The sequence below is a fragment of the Corapipo altera genome, unplaced genomic scaffold (assembly GCF_003945725.1).
Source record: "Corapipo altera isolate COAL_440 unplaced genomic scaffold, ASM394572v1 59, whole genome shotgun sequence".
Taxonomy (NCBI): domain Eukaryota; kingdom Metazoa; phylum Chordata; class Aves; order Passeriformes; family Pipridae; genus Corapipo; species Corapipo altera.
The window spans coordinates 3,444,932-3,464,044 of record NW_020884917.1 but is presented as its reverse complement, the minus strand read 5'-3'; the positions used below and the strand labels follow the sequence as shown (position 1 = coordinate 3,464,044).

At 40.8% G+C, this 19,113-nt stretch overlaps 1 protein-coding gene across 2 annotated transcripts in view; it reads right to left on the bottom strand.

Annotated features, from left to right (window-relative positions):
• Positions 1-19,113, bottom strand: part of EGFR (epidermal growth factor receptor) — a 156,888-nt gene that overhangs the window by 42,478 nt on the left and 95,297 nt on the right. For both annotated transcript variants that reach the window (XM_027655882.1, XM_027655883.1), the window contains exon 2: positions 1,076-1,227. In XM_027655882.1, the coding sequence (XP_027511683.1) occupies positions 1,076-1,227 (152 nt within the window). The remainder of the gene's footprint in view (positions 1-1,075; positions 1,228-19,113) is intronic.

The following is a 19,113-nucleotide window of genomic DNA, read 5'->3' as shown; positions in this document are numbered from 1 at the left end:
CCACTGCTCATCAGAGGGGAAGATCAGGTAGGCTTCTCCTTCTTAAGTAACATATATTTACAGAACAAAAATACAAGTGAGTTACTGTTCCTGCATGTAGGTCAATTCTTGCCTTGCACTGTGAAATGTGTGCATTTCTATCTCCTACAAAAATCACCATAAATGAAAAACCCTCAGGCTACCACTTAGGATATTTTCCTGTTCTATGAAGACTACCAGTGAATTTTCAAGAGACCTGTTACGTGCCTGGGAACAGTGAGCTCTGTAGTCAGGTTGTGCTTTGGAGAGAAGAATGGCAATACCATTTATAACCCATGTGTTTGAACCATTTATTTTCTGATCTTGCTTTTTACTTGCTGGTGGAGAACCTGGAGGTCCCCATGTCAGACAGTGCTCCTCCCTATGCTGCAGCTGCATTTTAGCATCCATCCTTGTCCTTTCCTCCTCTTCCTCAGCTTGCCATAGTTACTCAGGCACTTGTGCACAAAACAAATGTTGAGATGGGAGTAGCCTGTGTGTCAGCTGCAGAGGATTATCTTGAAGATTGCTTGAAGAATCCACGTGGGAAGTTATTGCATAGGACTTGCCTGCCTGCTCAGGGTGTGAGCACTGCAGGCTACAGAGGGACTCATCACCATGGCAGGGGAAGGGGGCACTGTTTGAAGAGCACGGGAAAGGCCTCCACACTTCAAAATCTGCCATCTGTGGGTTGCCACTCACTTTGTGCTTTGCTTTGCCCAACAGCACCACAAAGTCTTTTGCTCTCTGAGAAGTAAGACAACGGGTAAGGATGCAATTGCAATTATAAATAAGAAGAAGCCCATCTGCATGGTACCCATTACAGGCTGGCAAGTGCTTGAAAAGCTATTTCTCAAAGTGCCTGATTTGTATAGTAGAGTTGAGCATATCCTGCAGCCTACAGATATGCTTAGACTGTGAGCTGCAATTGCTCTGACATTAGCTAGCTATGTTTTTTGGATCACCGCAGAATTTTATCAGTAGCTGATCCTTTGCATTTTCCTTAAAAAATTGAGTAAGATTCCTTTAGCAGAGAAGACCACAGATGAACACTAACCTTCAGGAAAGAGAGGTCACGATTGTGCTCTACGTATGTAATCTCCAGGTTGCTGAGAACCACCTCACAATTGTTGTACATCCTCTGCAGGCTGGTGAAATGATCTTCCACATGTCCCAGTTGAGTCAGCTTGTTATTTGTCCCTTGACAAACTGTGGAGAAAAGGAAAAAAACTCCATGAAGGAAGGGAAGAATACAAAGACTTGTTGCTCACTTATCTGCCACAAACACCACAGTAAGTTAAGCATCAGTTTCATAAGAAACAAGAACGTTACATGTCATGTCTCTGATGGCAATAGTGTAGGAAGTATGCAGTGTTTCCCAAGCACTACCTCGGTACAGAGATGTACCAGAATTTAGAGCTGGAATAACCCTCCGTCACTTTCTGTTACACAAAAAACTCCAAAACAAGACTTTTGTACATAAGTAGCACTAAGATTTCTGTATCACAAACATAACTCAGTTCCTGAGGAGAGTACATTGATACAGTACAATCATCATTGATACAGTACAATTAATACATCAATCATTACTGAAAGTGGTATGTTGCTAGAAATCCCCAAAGGCGATTTCCCTGAGGACCCATTTACATTACTTCAGGGGGAGTTGGGTCTCCCTGTAAGGTCAGTGGGAGGAAGTGGGGGCTTCCTGAAGGATCCCTCATGCTACAAATCTAGATTTCAAGAGCAAATTGAACCTCCAGGGCATACACACCTCTTGCCAGTCTGACATTTTGGGAGTATGATAAGATTCAGGAGATTTCCTGGTATATTCTGCTTTGGCACACAAATACACCTTTGTCTACTTTGCTGGTGGGGAAGGAAGAGGTGTCACACAGAGCATCACTGAGATTCCAAACATTTATAAGAGTGCGATGGAAAAATAATTCCCCACCTGAAATTATATTACTCTGTTTTATTAAATCTAGAAGAATTGATAGAAGTTATCACCACTATATTTGATTGCAATGGAAGACCAAAATGCAAACTGCGCTGAAGGAAAAACACGACACATAACCCCCAAAAACTTTGTACTCAGTTTTTCCTTGGGCTATCCCTACATAGCTAAAATGAAAACATCTCTGAGTTATGCTAATACAAAAGAAAGCAGAACAATACACAAGGCAACCTGATAAAAAACTTCACAACCCCTTCCAGGCGGAAAGCTTCAGCCCAGCTTTGCTGTTCAGTGGGAGCAAAAGGAGGCTTTTATCTCATCATTGTTACAATGCAACCCAAGCCTGACTGCACAGCTTTCTGTATCACACTGAAAGAATTGCATTCTTTTAACTTGGAGAAAATAATACATGCAAAGATACTTTTGTATCATAATTCACAATTCCTAGAAGCACCAATCACAAGCTGGAACACCATTGTGTGGGGTGCTGCAAAGCAAATAACAAAGACTCTTGACAAAGCTGAAAATAAGTATCGGTGCTACTAACACAGGATCACACCTGTTGGAAGATTTACCGAACAGCTGATGTTTTATTAGTAGGTCTCAAACCACCACAGTAGGAAAAATAACTCAATAAGCAGTGATAAAAGCACACTTACGAATCATCAAAACCATTCACTAAACATGTGCTACTTCTCAGAACAGTCAGCATTAAGGAGTTACAGCGATAACAGATTAAATACTCTTGGACAATGTTTAAAGCAAGGCTATTCACTCACATTCTTCAGTTATTTCTCATTATACATCTAGATAAACATTATAGTGTTTCGGATCAAACTGCTAGTAAATGGGGACAGTATAACAGGGGCTGTGAGTACACCATCTAAGCTGCTTTTTACTTCACAAGTCTCAAGTGTGGAAAAAGACATTTGCTTTGAATTTTCAAATTTCTTTACATTTGCTTTAGACATCCTAAGTAGGATTTTCTGTTCCATTTTCAAACTTAACTATTCCAATGTGTTCATGCTTAAAATCTGTATTTGCCTTCTGCTTCAAGTACAAGGACCACAAATTATGAGCTAGAGTCACAGAAAGGTTTTTGTTTGTGGTTTGTTTGTTTGTTTGTTTGTTTCTGTGGAGTGGTCACATTTTGAAGGCAGAAAGTTAAAAGTACTGTCATACTCTAGTCTGCTCTGGAAAAAGGTGTTGTTGGGGACAGAGGTGAAGAGGCTTTGAACTGACTGGAAAAGTAAGAGTTGTCCCAGAGGTCGTCTTGAATTTTAAACAATGTTATCCTACGACCAAGGAAAAACCCTAGTAACAAGAGATCCTTGGACAGTTAAAAACCTCAACTTGGATGCTCAGATTAGGCATCTCATATCTGATCTTTAAAACAGTGTGATTTTTGAAAGCACTCAAACACAATGCAAGAGCAGGTGCAGCGTAGACTTCTCACAGAAATAAAGCCATGTAAGTCTGTAAGTCAGCCTGCTAAGGTCTTCAGGGTCTACAAATGACCTGGTGCTCTTGCTGCACCTCTGAGGCTAACAGCAAAGATCTGCCTTGATACCCAAGACAAGGCCTGATGCAAAAGCTGCAGTGTTTATGCTATATCTGAGCTGAAGGAGCGGTGGAAGGAGGAGCCTTCTCTGGTGGTATCTCCTGGCCATCTGTGCCCCTGATTGACCTTACGTGGCTTGGCACCAGTCCGGTTGTACAACAAAACAGTCCAGCACACTGAAAAAAAACTCTAAGACAAACTGCACTCATTTGAATGTGCTTCTCTTGGGATGAGACGAGTGTTGGAGCTCTGAACCTGGGTCAGACATCTTGAGAAACACAGCCTTTTTCATTGCTTATTAGGTCAAGGCTGATGCAGCAGGCAGAGGGCATGGTTACTCTTGCACTTCTCCCTCTCCCATGGGACCACTCAGTGAACCATGCCAAAGAGTTGATCCAAGCTACAAATAATGCAGGACAATAAATAAATAATTGGACAGAGGGTATTTTTAGCTCAGAAAAGCTCTTTGATTTGGTTCAGCATCGTGCCCCACGTATTCAAAACAGCTCCGAGGATGGCAAGGAGGCAGAAGCAAATAGTGAAGAGAGGGAGCTTGCCTGCTTGTGAAGCTGCAGAGGGAAACCCAGACATAACAAGCTTCAAAGAGGCTTCAGGTTGGTCCTCCAGGATTTACTTTTTTCCCCTGTACTGTAAGTAGAGAGCACTTTCATGGCTCTATACCAAAGGTTTCTTAAGCCATATGCAAAACCACTGATCCTCTCCATCAGGTTCATCACATCTTCTATATAATGAACAGTAGATGTAGATGAGGTGCTAGTTAAGATTTGGAGAGCAGAAGAAAATGAGTTGCTTCTTTAAAGAACTCAACAGTATGTGGCTAGCATCAGTCAGACCACCATAGAGGAGCTTTCCCCCTCAGGTAAAAGTTTTTTGTTTGCTCAAGGAGATACAGGGTCAATTCCCTGTTTGCTACAAAGAGATCTAAGTACATCCACAAAGTGAATTTCATCACTCCACTATTTACCAAATGAGAACCTGGGTCATAAGCTGTATAGCTGAGCAAACAAAACCCTAATCAAACAAAACAAGCTAACCCCCCTGTGGCAGTATTACTGAACTCAGGCAAAGGTGCAGAATAATTTTCCAACTAGAACACTTGGAAAGAAAAGAAAATGGCCTGCTTGCATCTAACAAATAATATAATTCCTGCAATTTCTTTGCTTATGGAAACTGTTCTGAAAAGATACATGCTATAATTATCTGGATATAACATTACAGTGTGAATGCCACTCTGGCCAGAGGCTAAAGCACATACAATGAGGTGCTTACCTCGCTCCATAGAGTTTTAAGTGGGATGTGCATGCTGAAGTGGATGGAATTTATCATGATTTAACCACTATTGAGCTTGACCTATTTGCCCTCTAAAGAACAGATTATGATGCCACATACACTCATTACACACTTTCGTTTCAGTGTGTAGCAAAGCCAGCACTATCCAGGTTTAGGAGTCAATGGCGTGCAAGGGTACTTGTGTGATACTGCTGGGGGCTATAAAAGTATGTGCCACATAATACATTTTCTATGTGGGCACTTACACATGGTTGAAGCACGTTTTAACTAAAAAGAAGAGTAAAAATATCAGGGTGACAATTTCCCTGACCAGTAGAAAAGTTGAGAACTTAACTTCAGACTGAACCCTAAAAGATGAAAGTTTTGCTTTTATCTGTAATGCTAATATAATAAAAATACAGCCAATCTGGAAAGTTTTGACACAGAGAGGCCATCCCAAGAGTCTGCTGTCTGAAGCAGTGCTGAGAGCAGGGCTGCATGCTGGGAGCATGGGGTTCTCCTGCCCCAGCTCGCGTGATCTACTGGATCCACAGAGCGTCAGCCACCACTTTTGCGACATGGAGGCAACTCAGAAATCTGCAGGGCTGCAGCACAGCATTACCACCATGAAGCATTTAAATTCTATGTGATACTGATTTTAGCAAACATGCTGCAATTCCTAAATTCTAAAGTGATGCTGATCTTGCATCAGTTACAGTATTACCTCAACAGACAGCCTAAAAAAAACCCCAAAAAACCCCAAAAAAACAAGATATTGCTCAAATGTCCCAAATGCTGCATAAGGCAGCAGCAATCAAAGGCCTGAGGAAAGAGGCACACTATACCAACAGATGCAAACTTGCTGAACTTTCGCAGTTATGAAGAGTGCAGGGTTGGCTGTCCTGGATACTAAAATCCTTTGTGTGTCCACAGCTTTGCTTGCTAGTCCCCTTCTCTGCCACAGACTTGGACTTAAACGAGTACTTCTAGGTGATGCAAACAGGTTTACCCTCTGCACTCTCTTGCTTCTTGGCCATATTTTTCTTGAGAAGCCCAAAGTAGTGAAGTGAAACCAAAGCATTTCCTAAATTGGCATTTTCCCCAAGTGATGGTAGGGAAATAGAAGGTATCCATCCAGCTGTAATGTTAAATGACTATATTCTCCCAAATCCATACAAGCTCAGATTAAACAAAGCAGTCCCTGCAGCAATTGCCCTGATACAAATAAAATCTGTTTTCATCTTTTCCCCAGAAAATCTCTGATTACTTAAGTCCCAATCCTGTCAGGCATATTTGCCCCAGACTTGAGAAAAACCCTGTAGAATACTTTGAAACCAAATTATCACCAATCCCTAAATCATCAGCTGTTTCTATCCATGCTTAGCCTGCGTTAGGCTCCCTGCAGCTCTGAAAGACATTAAAATAATAACTCACAAAGGCAATTTTGGAGATATTCAAGTCCATTTCCATGCTCCGCATAGAACTATATATGCCCTGATATGACAAATTTATATGCTTCTTCTGCATGTTTTCTAGTCATTACTGATAACAACACAAAACTTGGAGATAAGAGATATTTATTTAATCTGCCAGCACATATATAAATATTTCTCTCTCGCTAGTTGTTAGCAGTAATTTCACTTTTGATTATTTTTAGGTATTTCATGGAAGAGCGGTACAATCCTGAGCATTTGGTCCAAAGCTGCCACTGAAGGCCTGGGGAGATAATGCTACTCAGTATAGTAAAATCAATGCTGCCCACAGCCAGTTCACCTTTACCACAGTACAGGGGGGGAAAAAAAACAACTTTCAAGAGAACTGGAATATTTTTGTAAGAAATATTGCTTAATTTGGGTCTGCATGGGCAATCACACCATCCCAACCCAGTTGGTTAGCCCCTGGGTAAGCCCTACACAACACACAGGGGATCCTGGTCATGCCCTGCACCTCCACACTCTTCCCTGGGAGAAAAACTGTTTCTCCCTTATGACAGCTGCCACTGACCTTCATCTAGCAGGGTCTCAGAAATTAAATGAAGATGCTTGTGTCATTCAAGCATAAATATGCACATCAGTTAAAAGGGCAGGTCCTGTATATCAGGTATTTTTTTTAACCAGCTTCAAAGCACACCCTTACAGCTATCAAACAGATCCACACAACCTACTGCAGAAACCAGTGAAGGGCAGCTAGTACAGCCAAACTATCAAAATAATGGCATTTAAGATTACAAGAAAGTACTAGAGCAGAGAGGACATTTGCCATTGTGACTAACCTGTTTCCCGACTGAAAGAGAAAAAAACATGCAATGGTTTCCCTAAAGAAAACAGGGTATGAAATATCAGAGGCTGGAATAAAAAAGGAGACATTATGTTATATGTGATCAACAGTTTAAATATAAACATTTCTTATATTCACAATTTCCTCAACACAAGAGAGAGAAGGGATGGAGAAACTGGAAACCCAGTGTTGCTGGGTTGAGTGTGTTTAACATAATGAGCATGAAATTCAAATGGGAGGAAAGTTCACATGACACAAAAAGAAAACCAAATCTGCTGCAGTGTGCTGTGAGAAGTTATGAAAAGGAAAGCTAGGAAACAGGTGAGCACAAACAGTGCTCAGATGCAGGCAGATGTTTTCCCTTGAGAACAGTAGTTGCAAACCCATACAATGCCTAAAAAGTCCACTTTCAGCTTAATGACAGCAGCATGTGGGCACTGGAAATTTTTCTGCAGAAGATAATGATTTTTACACATATTCAAATACTTTTTTTTAAAACATTGTGAAAAACAACCTCATGTGGCTGTAGTAAGTCCCTGCTCAAACAGTGTAGTTTAGAGTAATGCAGTTGCTGAGATTAATTCCAACTTTTAGACACACTGGGACCAAAACAATGGTAGACCTCTTAAAAATACTTAAATGGAAACTGTAACTGCATAAGTGACCAAAACTAACGCCATAGTTGAGAAAAAGAATATGCCTTAAGGGAAAGCTTTCCCAGATGGTTTTTTATTTCCATTTACTTGACAAAAACTACTTTTCCAGCTAAATGTAATTTTAGGTTTGCCTTGCTCCAGTTAGGATTGGAGACCTGCCCTTCAGTGTCAAAAGTCATGTCCTGAATTGCAAGGGATAGAGGCAGCATGACAGTTGGATGGTCTGATTCCTGTTGAGTGCCTCTGCCTGGAAGAATAAAGAATCCTACACAAACCACCTTGCTCCTGAGTGAAGACCTTGCCAAAGTCACAGTATTTCTGACAACAAGGGATTCAGCCTTATTAATTCCCCAGGCTGCTTTTTTTTTAGTAATATTTCTATTTTTCTTCTCTGTTGCCGTTATTTAATTCAGTGTGTATCTTCATTAATCCTTCAGATTAAGGCCAGACAAGGATGTGCTGAAACCAGTCTTTCCACTGGCTTCAATGTGAACTGGATGGGGGATTAAATTCTTCTCTCACTGAATCTGGTGTAAGTTTGCAGCAAGTACAAGGACAGGGAGGGCTAGCCCAGAGTTTAAGCTTTCCCCTCTGAATGCCCAAGGATGGAACTGTGGGATTTTCTGCAAATATCAGCACTATTTCAAGGAAATGGAAATAGTCACCTTGCAATTTTCTTCAGTTTGGGAAAAGGTTGATTTCTAAATGTGAATAATAGATGGGAATTTTGAGATGGGACATTTCTAGTGGAGTACTGAAAGATAACCCAGATTTAGACCAGTTTTCTTCATATGGCTTTGTCAGTGACCTGTAAGAAGACGTCAAATCACTGCTAAGGATGCCTGCAGATGACACAAACACTGCTGCAGTTCTAAATAACAAAGAGGGACAGATGACCTGCACAGGCTGGTTTGTATAATTTAGGAAAATAAGCCCTCTGAACAACAATATTTGAACTATAGCCAAAGGCAAGGTCTTACATCAAAGACTGCAGAACACATACTAGATAGAAAATGGGGTGCTGGGATGCAACTGCCCAGAAAAGGACTTGGGAATAGTACGATGTGACCAGTGCATTGCTTGATGCAACAGAAAAGAGCAGCCACTGGGTGCATCAGTGGGAAAATGCTGAGTGAAGGGAGGCAGAAGCTGGCATTAATCTCTGGTTGTGACTGAGCGGTGGCCTCTGCACTAGAGGGGTCTCCTGCCCCTGCAAAGCAGATGGCACCTGGTGCAGCTCCCACTCCCAGTGGTACCAGGATGCTCCACTCAGGCTTCAGCCTTTCTCCAAGCTACATTTCAGTTCATGTCCCTGACATATGGCCAACGGCTAGTGCACTATGATTTCCCTTGAGTTTTGTAGGCTATTTATTGAGAATGGTGGCTAGAAAGTCAACCTCCCTAAGATGTCCTCACCAGCAGTTGGGGTGCTGCTGCTGAGTTGTTCTTCCCACTGGCACCCTTTGGAGAGGCTGCTATAAAGGTAACTAAGAGCTTGCATGGGGCTTTCTCTTTTGAGCTGTTGCTCAATTAAAGGCCAGATCTATTGCAAGTGCAATTACTAGTGAACTTAATTAATGAGCTGTTCCTACTGTTTATTAGTGAGGAAAAATCAAGAATAAGGGAACCACTATGCAAACATATGCACACATATATACACAAACGATAACGACTAGTTTATAAGTATTAGACACAACACTTAATAAATTTTGTGCAGAAAACTACACAGGCACCTTCCCCACCATTTTAACCATCTTTACAGAAACTCAGGCTATAGTGACGCTGCTATTTAAAGTCGACGTGGACTTTGAGGTCACCCCTCAGAAGTTTCTCCATGTGAACCCAACAGCACAGGGTGATGAGCTTGGCCCTACAAATCTATCAGGAGCAGGATGGGCAAAACAATGAGTTCATGCCATAGCTTGCCATTTTTAGGCACACAGTTCCCTGTGTACAACAAGCAACTGAAGATGGATGCTCTAAGGTGCAAAACGTGGCTCTTCAAATCAAAATGTTGACCACAGCTTAGGCATCCAAGTGGTGTACAGCACAGAGAAACACCACTAAGTGCTATGGAGAGGAACGAGGCTTTGGGAATCACTGTGGAGGAAATTAGGGAACAGGGGAAAGGCAGATTTGGTGGTATACGGATAATGCTGGATGGAAGTTTTGCCATCCAACTTATTCTGGGTCCTCCAAGAGAAAGCATTGCTCATGCCTGTGTTTTAGAACAGTGATCTTCATGCTCCATGAAACCCACATACTGACCAAAGTAAGTTTGTCATGTACTGTACTTTGTGTACCCCAAACAAGACCACACAAGGGGCAACAGACCCTGGTGTCAGCCCCAGCAGGCTCTGTGCGCTCCAATGGTTTGTTTCCCGCAAGGATGAGTCTACCGGGTAGCATAGGCCCTGGCTAACAGTCCATGGCTGCAGCTCTCCTGCCCTCCAGCTTCACACACTACAAACAAAACAATATTGCTGTGCTGGGCAGACCTCTGGAGCATGAGAAGGACTGTCATGCAGCCCCATTGATAAGAGGTTCAAGCCCTGGGAAATGGCCCATAGAAATACAATGGTTCTGACATCCACAGGGAATTTCTGTGTTGCTGCAAGTGGTGTAAAGATCTGCACAGAGCACAGCAGCAAGGTGCCAAGAGACCTCCAACAATGGGCATGGCTCACCAAGCCTTGAATCTGGTGAGATATGTGTGAAAGGGCTGTGGTATCTCAAGACCTACAATGCGATATCTGGGAAAGCAAGTGGATAGTAATGCATACATAAGTCTTGTGTTCCAGGGTCAAAAAAAAAAAAAAATGTTCTTCATTGTTGTTTGTTCTGGCAACATCTATAGAGCAGCAGGATTTTACAGCACAATAAAAAGAAACTGAAGATGTGTGCCCACGAAAATGTGGGACCCGTTGCTAGTTACATCACCACTGAATTGTTTAAAATTGTTTAAAAATGTGTTGAGAAATGAGTGTTAAAGGCATTAAACTACACTGTGAACATTTTAGCATGTGGGATTTCTTAAAACATTGCAATTGCATATTTTAATTTGTGCCTTCCAATGAAAAAAATCATATGTTTTTCTTTATTTATATTACATCAAATCTTATGTTGCAGTAAGATGTGGTGTTCATTCATGTACTTCGGAATCCCCTGAGGTGTAAATTCTATGTGAGCACTCACACACTGGTTCAAAAAGGGCAAGAGAAACCACTTACAGCTGATTCCAAGTAGAAGACTAAGAGCTTGCTACTACAAATGTAACACATCCTTATTTTTTCACCAATAAATATAGGATTAAACATACACATATATATGTATCTCTCCCAGATAAGCAGACTGACCTCTCTAGAGACTGCAACATATGTGGAGAACTGCTGGAAACACAACAGTAACCACATATGTTTCATTGGCTGCCTTGAACTGCCTGTGCCCACCTCCATGACAACCTCATCTACTTCTGTGCGTGGTTCTGTTCACTGAAGACATGGTAAGTACTGCCAGCAACCACAGTAAATGCTGCATCAAGCCTCTGGGCCTGTACAGCTGCATCGCTACCCAACACTTCCTCTGAAGCTGGTTCCAGCCTCCTATGGATTCAACTTGGAAAGCTACAGGAAGAAAGATCTATGCCCCAAAATTCCCTAGGAGACATCCTGTCCCTTAAGAACAAGATCGCCTTCTCGAACAAGACTAAAACAAGATAAAAACTGCAGACACGACTAAGATAAAAAATATTTACTGCTTCAAACAATAAAGGTACTGTTAAGTTTCTAAGTAGCAAACCTCCCGTCAGCTAACTACAAAGAACAAATAAAAGCTGATAAAAAGCTTTAAAAGTTTGTCTTCAGTTACTAGGTGTTCATGGGAATAAATCCTAACACATTAGGCTTCCAGCCTAAATTTAGATATTTGTGCATGCTGAAAAGAAAGCAAGTTAATACATGCTGCTGGGTTTGAAAAGCCTCCAGTAATACTTTAGTTTAAAGGAATAGCAGAAGAGCACAGTAGATTTAAATGAGTTCTGGATCACCTTCTGATCTTTATTTAAGCCTTGACTAAAACTCAGTGGAAAGACTGCTGTTGAAATGAATGGGATATGAATCAAGCTCTTATTACACTTAATTTAATTATGTGAAATTTAATAAATGAGGTAAATAGACTTTCTACCACCCTTTATTCTGGAAGGAGGAGAACTGCAACAACATTTTGAAAGCACAGTTAGAAAGCCACAAAATTATTTAACGACACCTGGGTAAGTTTTGAAGATGAAGACCAATTTTTCTTCAAAAGTCTGGGAAGAAAAAACATTGAATTTAGTCATCATTACTATAAATGTTGCATGTTATAGCAAGTGGACTGCTTTCAGAGTTTGTCTTCTTTAGGAATAGGGAATCTCAGCCACATTTAATGCCAGAGTTCAGTTTTATGAAGAAATGTAAACAAGTTTGAACCTTTTAAAAGGTACTTGAAATGCAAGATTACAGTACATTATATGCTGTTCAAACTCTGAAAAAGTTCCCTCTCCATCTCATGATTTGCATGGTTAATGTCTGTCAGGCAACTTGAGCTGGAAGGAAGGCAGTCTTCCTCATGTTCTTTCACCCTTTTCAGCAAAGCAAATGCTCCATGGCTCCATTGCAGAAATTCTGCAATCTGAACTCTAGAAATACAACATTATACTGGATAAAGCTCTGCTAATGCTCTCAGACTTCTGTCATCATCATGTCCATTTGCACAGGTCACAGAGAATGAGATGGCAGGGTTTATCTTTCTTTTCTTTTGTAATTGCTTATAGAATAGGCCCCAGGCACAAGCTTTATGTATCTCTGACTTGTCAAAACACTTCCTCCTTCTTACTTTTCCCCAGCACTTGAAAAGAAACATTTCTGTTTCCGCATAAAGTATCTGAGACCCACATACGCAATGTGTTGAACACAAGCCTGTAAAAAGCAACTGTTACTTGTGGCAGACTTCTGAGGACCCCTTATTTATCACTTGTCATTGAAAACACTAATACAAGAAACATATTAAAAATGGGTAAATGAAATTATTTTCTTTCTTCGGGAAAGAACAAAAGACCAGACTTATCAAAAGGCTGCACCTCATATTAAAAGGTATGTCTTTTTAGGTCACATTATTGTTTCATATACACTCAGAATTTATGGCTGTTTAGTTGTGAGCAGTTCAAAATCATTATGAAGATGACTGCAGCTGCTAAATTTGATTTTGCAACTCCTGGGTCCCCAAAGTTTGAGGGATGGTACCGATTTTATCTTCCTCATGGACCTGTTCTGAGCAACAAGACAGGCAAAACAATGCACAGCTTTCTCAAACACAAAAAACCCCCCTACATGCAAATATGAAAATCCAGAAGATGCCATGCAGATAAGGATTAAAAAAATTCCACCCTTACATAAATGTCACAAACCTGCTTTAACACATTCCACACCCTGCAGAAAAAGCTGCCTGAAAGAAACTGTTCCATCAGTTTAGTCAAGAGGGGAATAAACGTCCCCTTGTACACAAAAAGCTGGTAAATCAGCTACAACCTAAGCTGCAGCACAGAATGTGAAAATGTTATCGGTAGCAGCCATTTGGACTGTGCTTATCTTTGCCAAAGATGTCTTGAAGGGGGAAAAAAACCCAGAAGCTTTTTACTAGTGCAGTGAAATGCGTGTAGAGACATGAAAGGCTGAGAAGCCTGACTGTAAAACTGATCTCATTCACTTCTGTTCCCATCTGCTCCTCTGTTCCTGCAATGTTTCTTCTGCAAAAGATTGCACTCAAGTGTTTTGACGGATGGAGAGGTTTGTGTAATCCACTGGTTTGGGGGCTTTTTTTTTAATATTTTTTTTTCCCACTATGACTAGAAATAATCAACTTTTGTCTTTTATTCTATTACAACATGTTGGAGACTCATTGCTGTACATGGGGTCCTGGTTTGGCTTTTTTTGTTGTTGTTATTTGTTGGCTTGTTTGTTTCCTAGAAGAGAATGAAGGGAAATAGAGCCAGGAATACCCCAGTTCCTGCTCCACCCCAGAACACTCCAGCACCAGCATTACTGCTGTGTGGCATCTCGGCAGTGTTGCATGAGGATGGCCCCCGCTCATCTGCCAAGTGCATACAGTATGTACATGTTTATCACTCCAATGCTGCTAGGATGCCTTACACCTTCCAAAATACAACAGCAACTGCCTAAGAAACCCACCACAGTTTGTGTCTCCTGGCACTTCCTTGCCTTCAACTTCTTGTGGGGAGAAGTTCCTTTAACAGCAAGAAAATTAAAATCATATTCTAACATATGTCTTGTGCATCATGTGGAGGTGCCACATTTTTCTCTAGCCCATATCTTAGGTGGAAATTCAAAGAAAGGAAGAATTGTTAGAGTAGCACCCTCAGAAGATCTTAGAGGTAAGCAGTGTAAAGATCTGAGATCCACTACTACAAGAATTTGCATGCTTGAATCTTCCAAGGACTTTTACAGAGTACTAAACTATCAGGGAAAAAGGATATGTGAGGCAGGCATTTATGAAACTCAGCTCATTAAAAATAAATGAAAAAAATCACACTTAAGTTTTCCACAAAATGACATTAACTTCAGAAGGATCTGGCTTTGGCCACTGCAACACAGAAAGTTTCCGACCGTGCAGAACAGTTGCCTTCTGAGCAAATGGGCACATCACACAGCCAACTCTCCTGCTCCATTGAGAAGCTGCTCCCTGCATTGTCAAGTATCTTTTGATAAGCCTTACTAAAACCAGAGCCACCTTATCTGGGAAAAATGACACCAAGTTTTTAAAGCTGTAGGTCTGTTTGTCTGCCTTTGATGCATTTGCCAGTCTTCCATCACTATCTATCAGTTCATGCAAGAGCTGCAGCAGCTCTTGTGAGCCCAGCAAACAACCTCGCTGCAAGTGATGAAGTGCTACCAGTTCCAGAGAACAGAGTAGCTCTGTGTGTTAGCAGCTTTGTGTTGCTTTCATCTTTACCCCCCAAAGCCTGGGAACAAATACTCATCTTGAACAAATCAAGTTATTTCTTCCACGGGCTAGGAAATAAATTTTGAAGTGTTGAATTGGAGACTACATTGGTTGCATGGCCAGTCTTGGAAAAATAAAGCAGAACAATTTTCTTCCTAATACTAGAAGTAAAGGTCTGCATTACAAAACCTCAATGCAAAGAATTTAAAGAGATTTTCCAAAGTAGGAAAAGGAGTTTGGCACGCAAATTATAGAGCAGTGCTAGTGGGAGATTTCCATCAGCACTGTCTAATGAAAATCCTCTCTTTAAGATGGATCAGAACTGCTCAAACAAGGATGGAAGTTCTGCCACTGAGAAGTAAAGTTTCCAAAATCTACTATGCCTCCACGAAGGAATGTTCTGAAGGAACGAGAGCCCAAATTTTGCCCCAAATGCCAAATTACTGTGTTGATATCAGTGTTGCATGAAAGCATTTCAAGAGCTTGTCTCACTCCAAAATGACTTACTTCACTTGCATTGGTCTATAGTACCTTTGAGCAGTATCCTCATTACTAAGCAGAGCACAACGCAGCCTTAAAAGTAACAGTGGTAGAAAAAAAAATGAAAGATGGGCTTAGAGGAGACAGAAAACAGCTGTTGGTAGATGCATTACATTTAGCTTACAAGCTCCCCAAAAGTTCTGGTACAGGAGCTGAGTAAACCCATGGGAAAATCGAGCTTGTGATCTGAATATGTTATACAGCTACAGGATGTCTCTGCTGTCACCAGCTTTCCTTTTATGAGAGAAACTCCGATAGAAGCAGTTTGTGTTTTAACTCTTGGATCTCATAAATAAAATTACTGAGTTCTTTCAGAGCTTTGCCAAAATAAGTTTCCACTAAAAGTCTCAAAACAGTCTATGGAAAGTTTCTGCTACGATTTGCTGAACTCTCCCAGTGAATGGCAATACAGTTTATCCTTGCGGGAAAAAGCTCTGTCTGCCTGTATCTATTCTGGATAACGTGCTACTAATACAACCCAGAAAAGAAAATGTGGATCTGATAGTAGCTCAAATGTGGTGATTAGGGTGTTGCTTTTCTCTCCGCATGCTGGAGCCCACAGTTCCAAGGAGTAAACTCACAACCCGTGCAACTGCACTTCGTGTGATATGACTGCACACTGTAGGATGCTGGGACACAGTAAATTACTGGCTTTCTGAAACCTCAGGATTGAGGTCGCGCTCTTGGGAGGAAAAGCCAAAACTGTGGGCACGCTCATAAACAGCGAACACATTCTTACCTGTTCCTAACAACACGTCTTCAAGCATGCAAAATTGTCTGCCTTTCTTTTTCCACTTAAGTGCATTTATTTAAAAACTTGACTTTCCATCAGCAAGGTATAAGTTTTACACTTCAAGAATACAAAACTCATAAAGTGGAAAATCTGCATTGGCCTAGGTCAGTGACCATGTTAAAGATGAAGTTGCTGAAGTCGCTGCTGCTTTTGAAAATTCTGCCTTAAAGTCTTATTTCCTTCTTTTTGGTTTTAAACAATTTTTTATATTTAAATTTCACTATAAGTAATCAAACCCTATACTACAGAACTGGAAGTCCATCTCTTGTTGGAAAGCATTTTAGTGTGGTTATTATGTGAAAACTTACAGAGAGGCAACAGGATTTCAAAAGCAGTGAATAAATATGCACAACTCTCAGACAGAGCACTGGAAACTTTTTTATTTTCCTGATTTTGGTAAAGAGATGCTATTAGGTCTCTGTGGTTATTACTGCAAAAGTGTACTATCTCATGCATTCCAAGGCAACACTTGAAGTGCTTCCTCACCAGTGATTTTCAGCCTGTGTTCTACACCACCCTGGAAGTCCCTGCATTATTTTCATGCCCATGAAAGGTAAATAATGAAAAGTAGGTTTATACTCTCTAGAGAGTACCCCATCTCCCTTGGAAATACCGAAGGTGCCTGCATATTGAGCAATGCTGGAAACCACTGGTATGCATAATCCCATTCCAAATGTACTGTGAGCTCCTTCAAAGCAACTCCTACCACCGCCTTACTTCCCACAGCATTGCATATCCATGCACACAAATATATATTTATTTTTTTTAAATATATATAATATTTAAGTCACCTCTTGAAGCCACCAGAAGTCTACTTGAACTATTTATAAGTTGAGACTAAACTTGCAATTCTTGGGCTTGGAAGATAAGTATAAATTCTCATTTCATAGACAAAGAAAATGGATATACCTAATCATGATTACGAATAGAAAAGTTAATGTAGGGAATAAACAACTTAGTTGCTAGAACATCAGCTCTGCTTCATTTAATCATCACAAGCCCCTGGCTTCCTTGCTCATTGACCCCATCAATACTGCCTCTCCATGAAGGCACATGGCTGCACAGCTACCACTGCTGCACTGTGACTGTCCCATTCCCACCACAGTACCTACACTCCTCTGGAATTTGCTTGGACATAGAGAAAGCATGTTTTATTGTCAAAAAGGCATTGCTGGGCATTTTATAATTGCCAGACAGTGATAAATGCTCTTTATCCCACTTCAATACATTTCTTGTTCAGGAGTCACATACATGAGCAGACTGCAGAGGCAAGGTGACTCTTCAGTTTGCAAGAGTGGAAATGAGCAATAGGTGAACAAGCTATTCAAACCTTTTTGAGTTGATATATATATATAAAATTTCTGAAAGGAAATAGTGCAGTAACTATATCCTAATCCTGCCTCCCACTCCTAACATGAAGCTTCAAGTCTTGACCTGCATAAAGAATTTAACATCTTCTGAAAGCACAAAACTATACTCAACCCCAGCACCAACAATTCACAGGGACCAACAGACTGGTTTTGGGAAGCAAGCAGTACACCCTGAGGGGTCATGCCCTTTTCCCAGTGGGTCCCCACCCCAGCCCAGAATTGTGCAGGGCGTACAGCTCTCAACACAGTGCTGCTTATACAAAGCTGTGCCCCAGCAGCCTTGGCAGATGTTCCTCAGGGCTGCCCTGGGGTAGAGGGATGGTATAAGCATTGCATACTGATTTACAAGCTCTCCCTGAGCATAAACAGTGCCTACCACTCTCCCATAAAATCTTGCGTGCTAACGCACAGACCCCTTAACATGTAAACAATCCCAACCATGCACATGCTTACATGAGTCTCCCCATGGAGCCACCGTCATTTCTTCTTCCCTTATTTTCAAGGAATACATGTAATCAGCTTTAATTTATACAGAGCAATTAAAGTTTTTAGATCAGATGAATAAACACCCCTCTAATTGTGTAATGAAAATTCCAGTGTTGAAGACACAGTGAGCTAGGAAGTGCTCTGGAACAGTTCAGAAGAACAGACACTCAATACATTTTATAACTATATATGATAACACATAGTTGACTGTGAGTGAAAAATAATGCTGTCTCAATTTCCACAGGAGTTTATCATCACATAATACTGTAATATCCCAGATACTATACCTATTTCCTTGCTATGATACGAAAAGCTTCTTTCCTTGTTCACTAATTGGTTGGAAGAAAAGGAGGGGGGAAGTTAGGGGGGGGGGGGGGGGGGGGGGAAGGTGAGGGAGAAATGTTCTGCTATGACAACCACCCAAGTTACTACATTAATTATTTTTTAGCACTATCATGTAACAGTGAGTCTCTAAATAAAAGCAGTCAGCATATTTATCAGTGACTTAAAAATGTACTTTATCCTCTGTGGCACAATATCATGACTCAAAACAAAGCTTGAATTCTTCAGTCAGTGTTTTTTCCTCTAGGGTTATGCTCCTGTCTTGATTAGGAAAATAGAAAAGTTTTTTGTTTGTTTGTTTTGGGGTTTTTGTTGGGGTTTTTTTGTTGTGTGTTGTTTTTTTTGAGGAAAGCACAGTATTTTCTTTAGTTCTGTTGTGAGATATTTACTACTGAACTCATGCTACAAATATATGACAGAGCAATAAAGACAATTTAATAGCCTGGGAATCTCTTGCTCAAGAGGGCTAAGAGGTCAAAAGTTATGGCTTTGACATATAACATATGCCTTCTGAGTGCCTTCTAATTGCAGGAAATGTTTTGATTTCGCAATCTTACAAATATTCCTCAAGACTCTGAGGTATTTCTCAAAGTGATTTACTTACATGGGATTTAAAAAATGGACACTTCCTCTGGCCACCTTATATTACCACAGAGTGCCTTCATTAATGTGTACTTTAAGAGGTCACAGACAGCTATTGAGGTATTTCCCCTCCTGGAGAGGGACTGTAAAAATTATATTGTATGCAAAGCACTGCAGATGGAGGAAGAGATCACCTTTGTTATGCTAGACATAGGACAAACAAATATCAAGTCCAACTGTACTGCAAA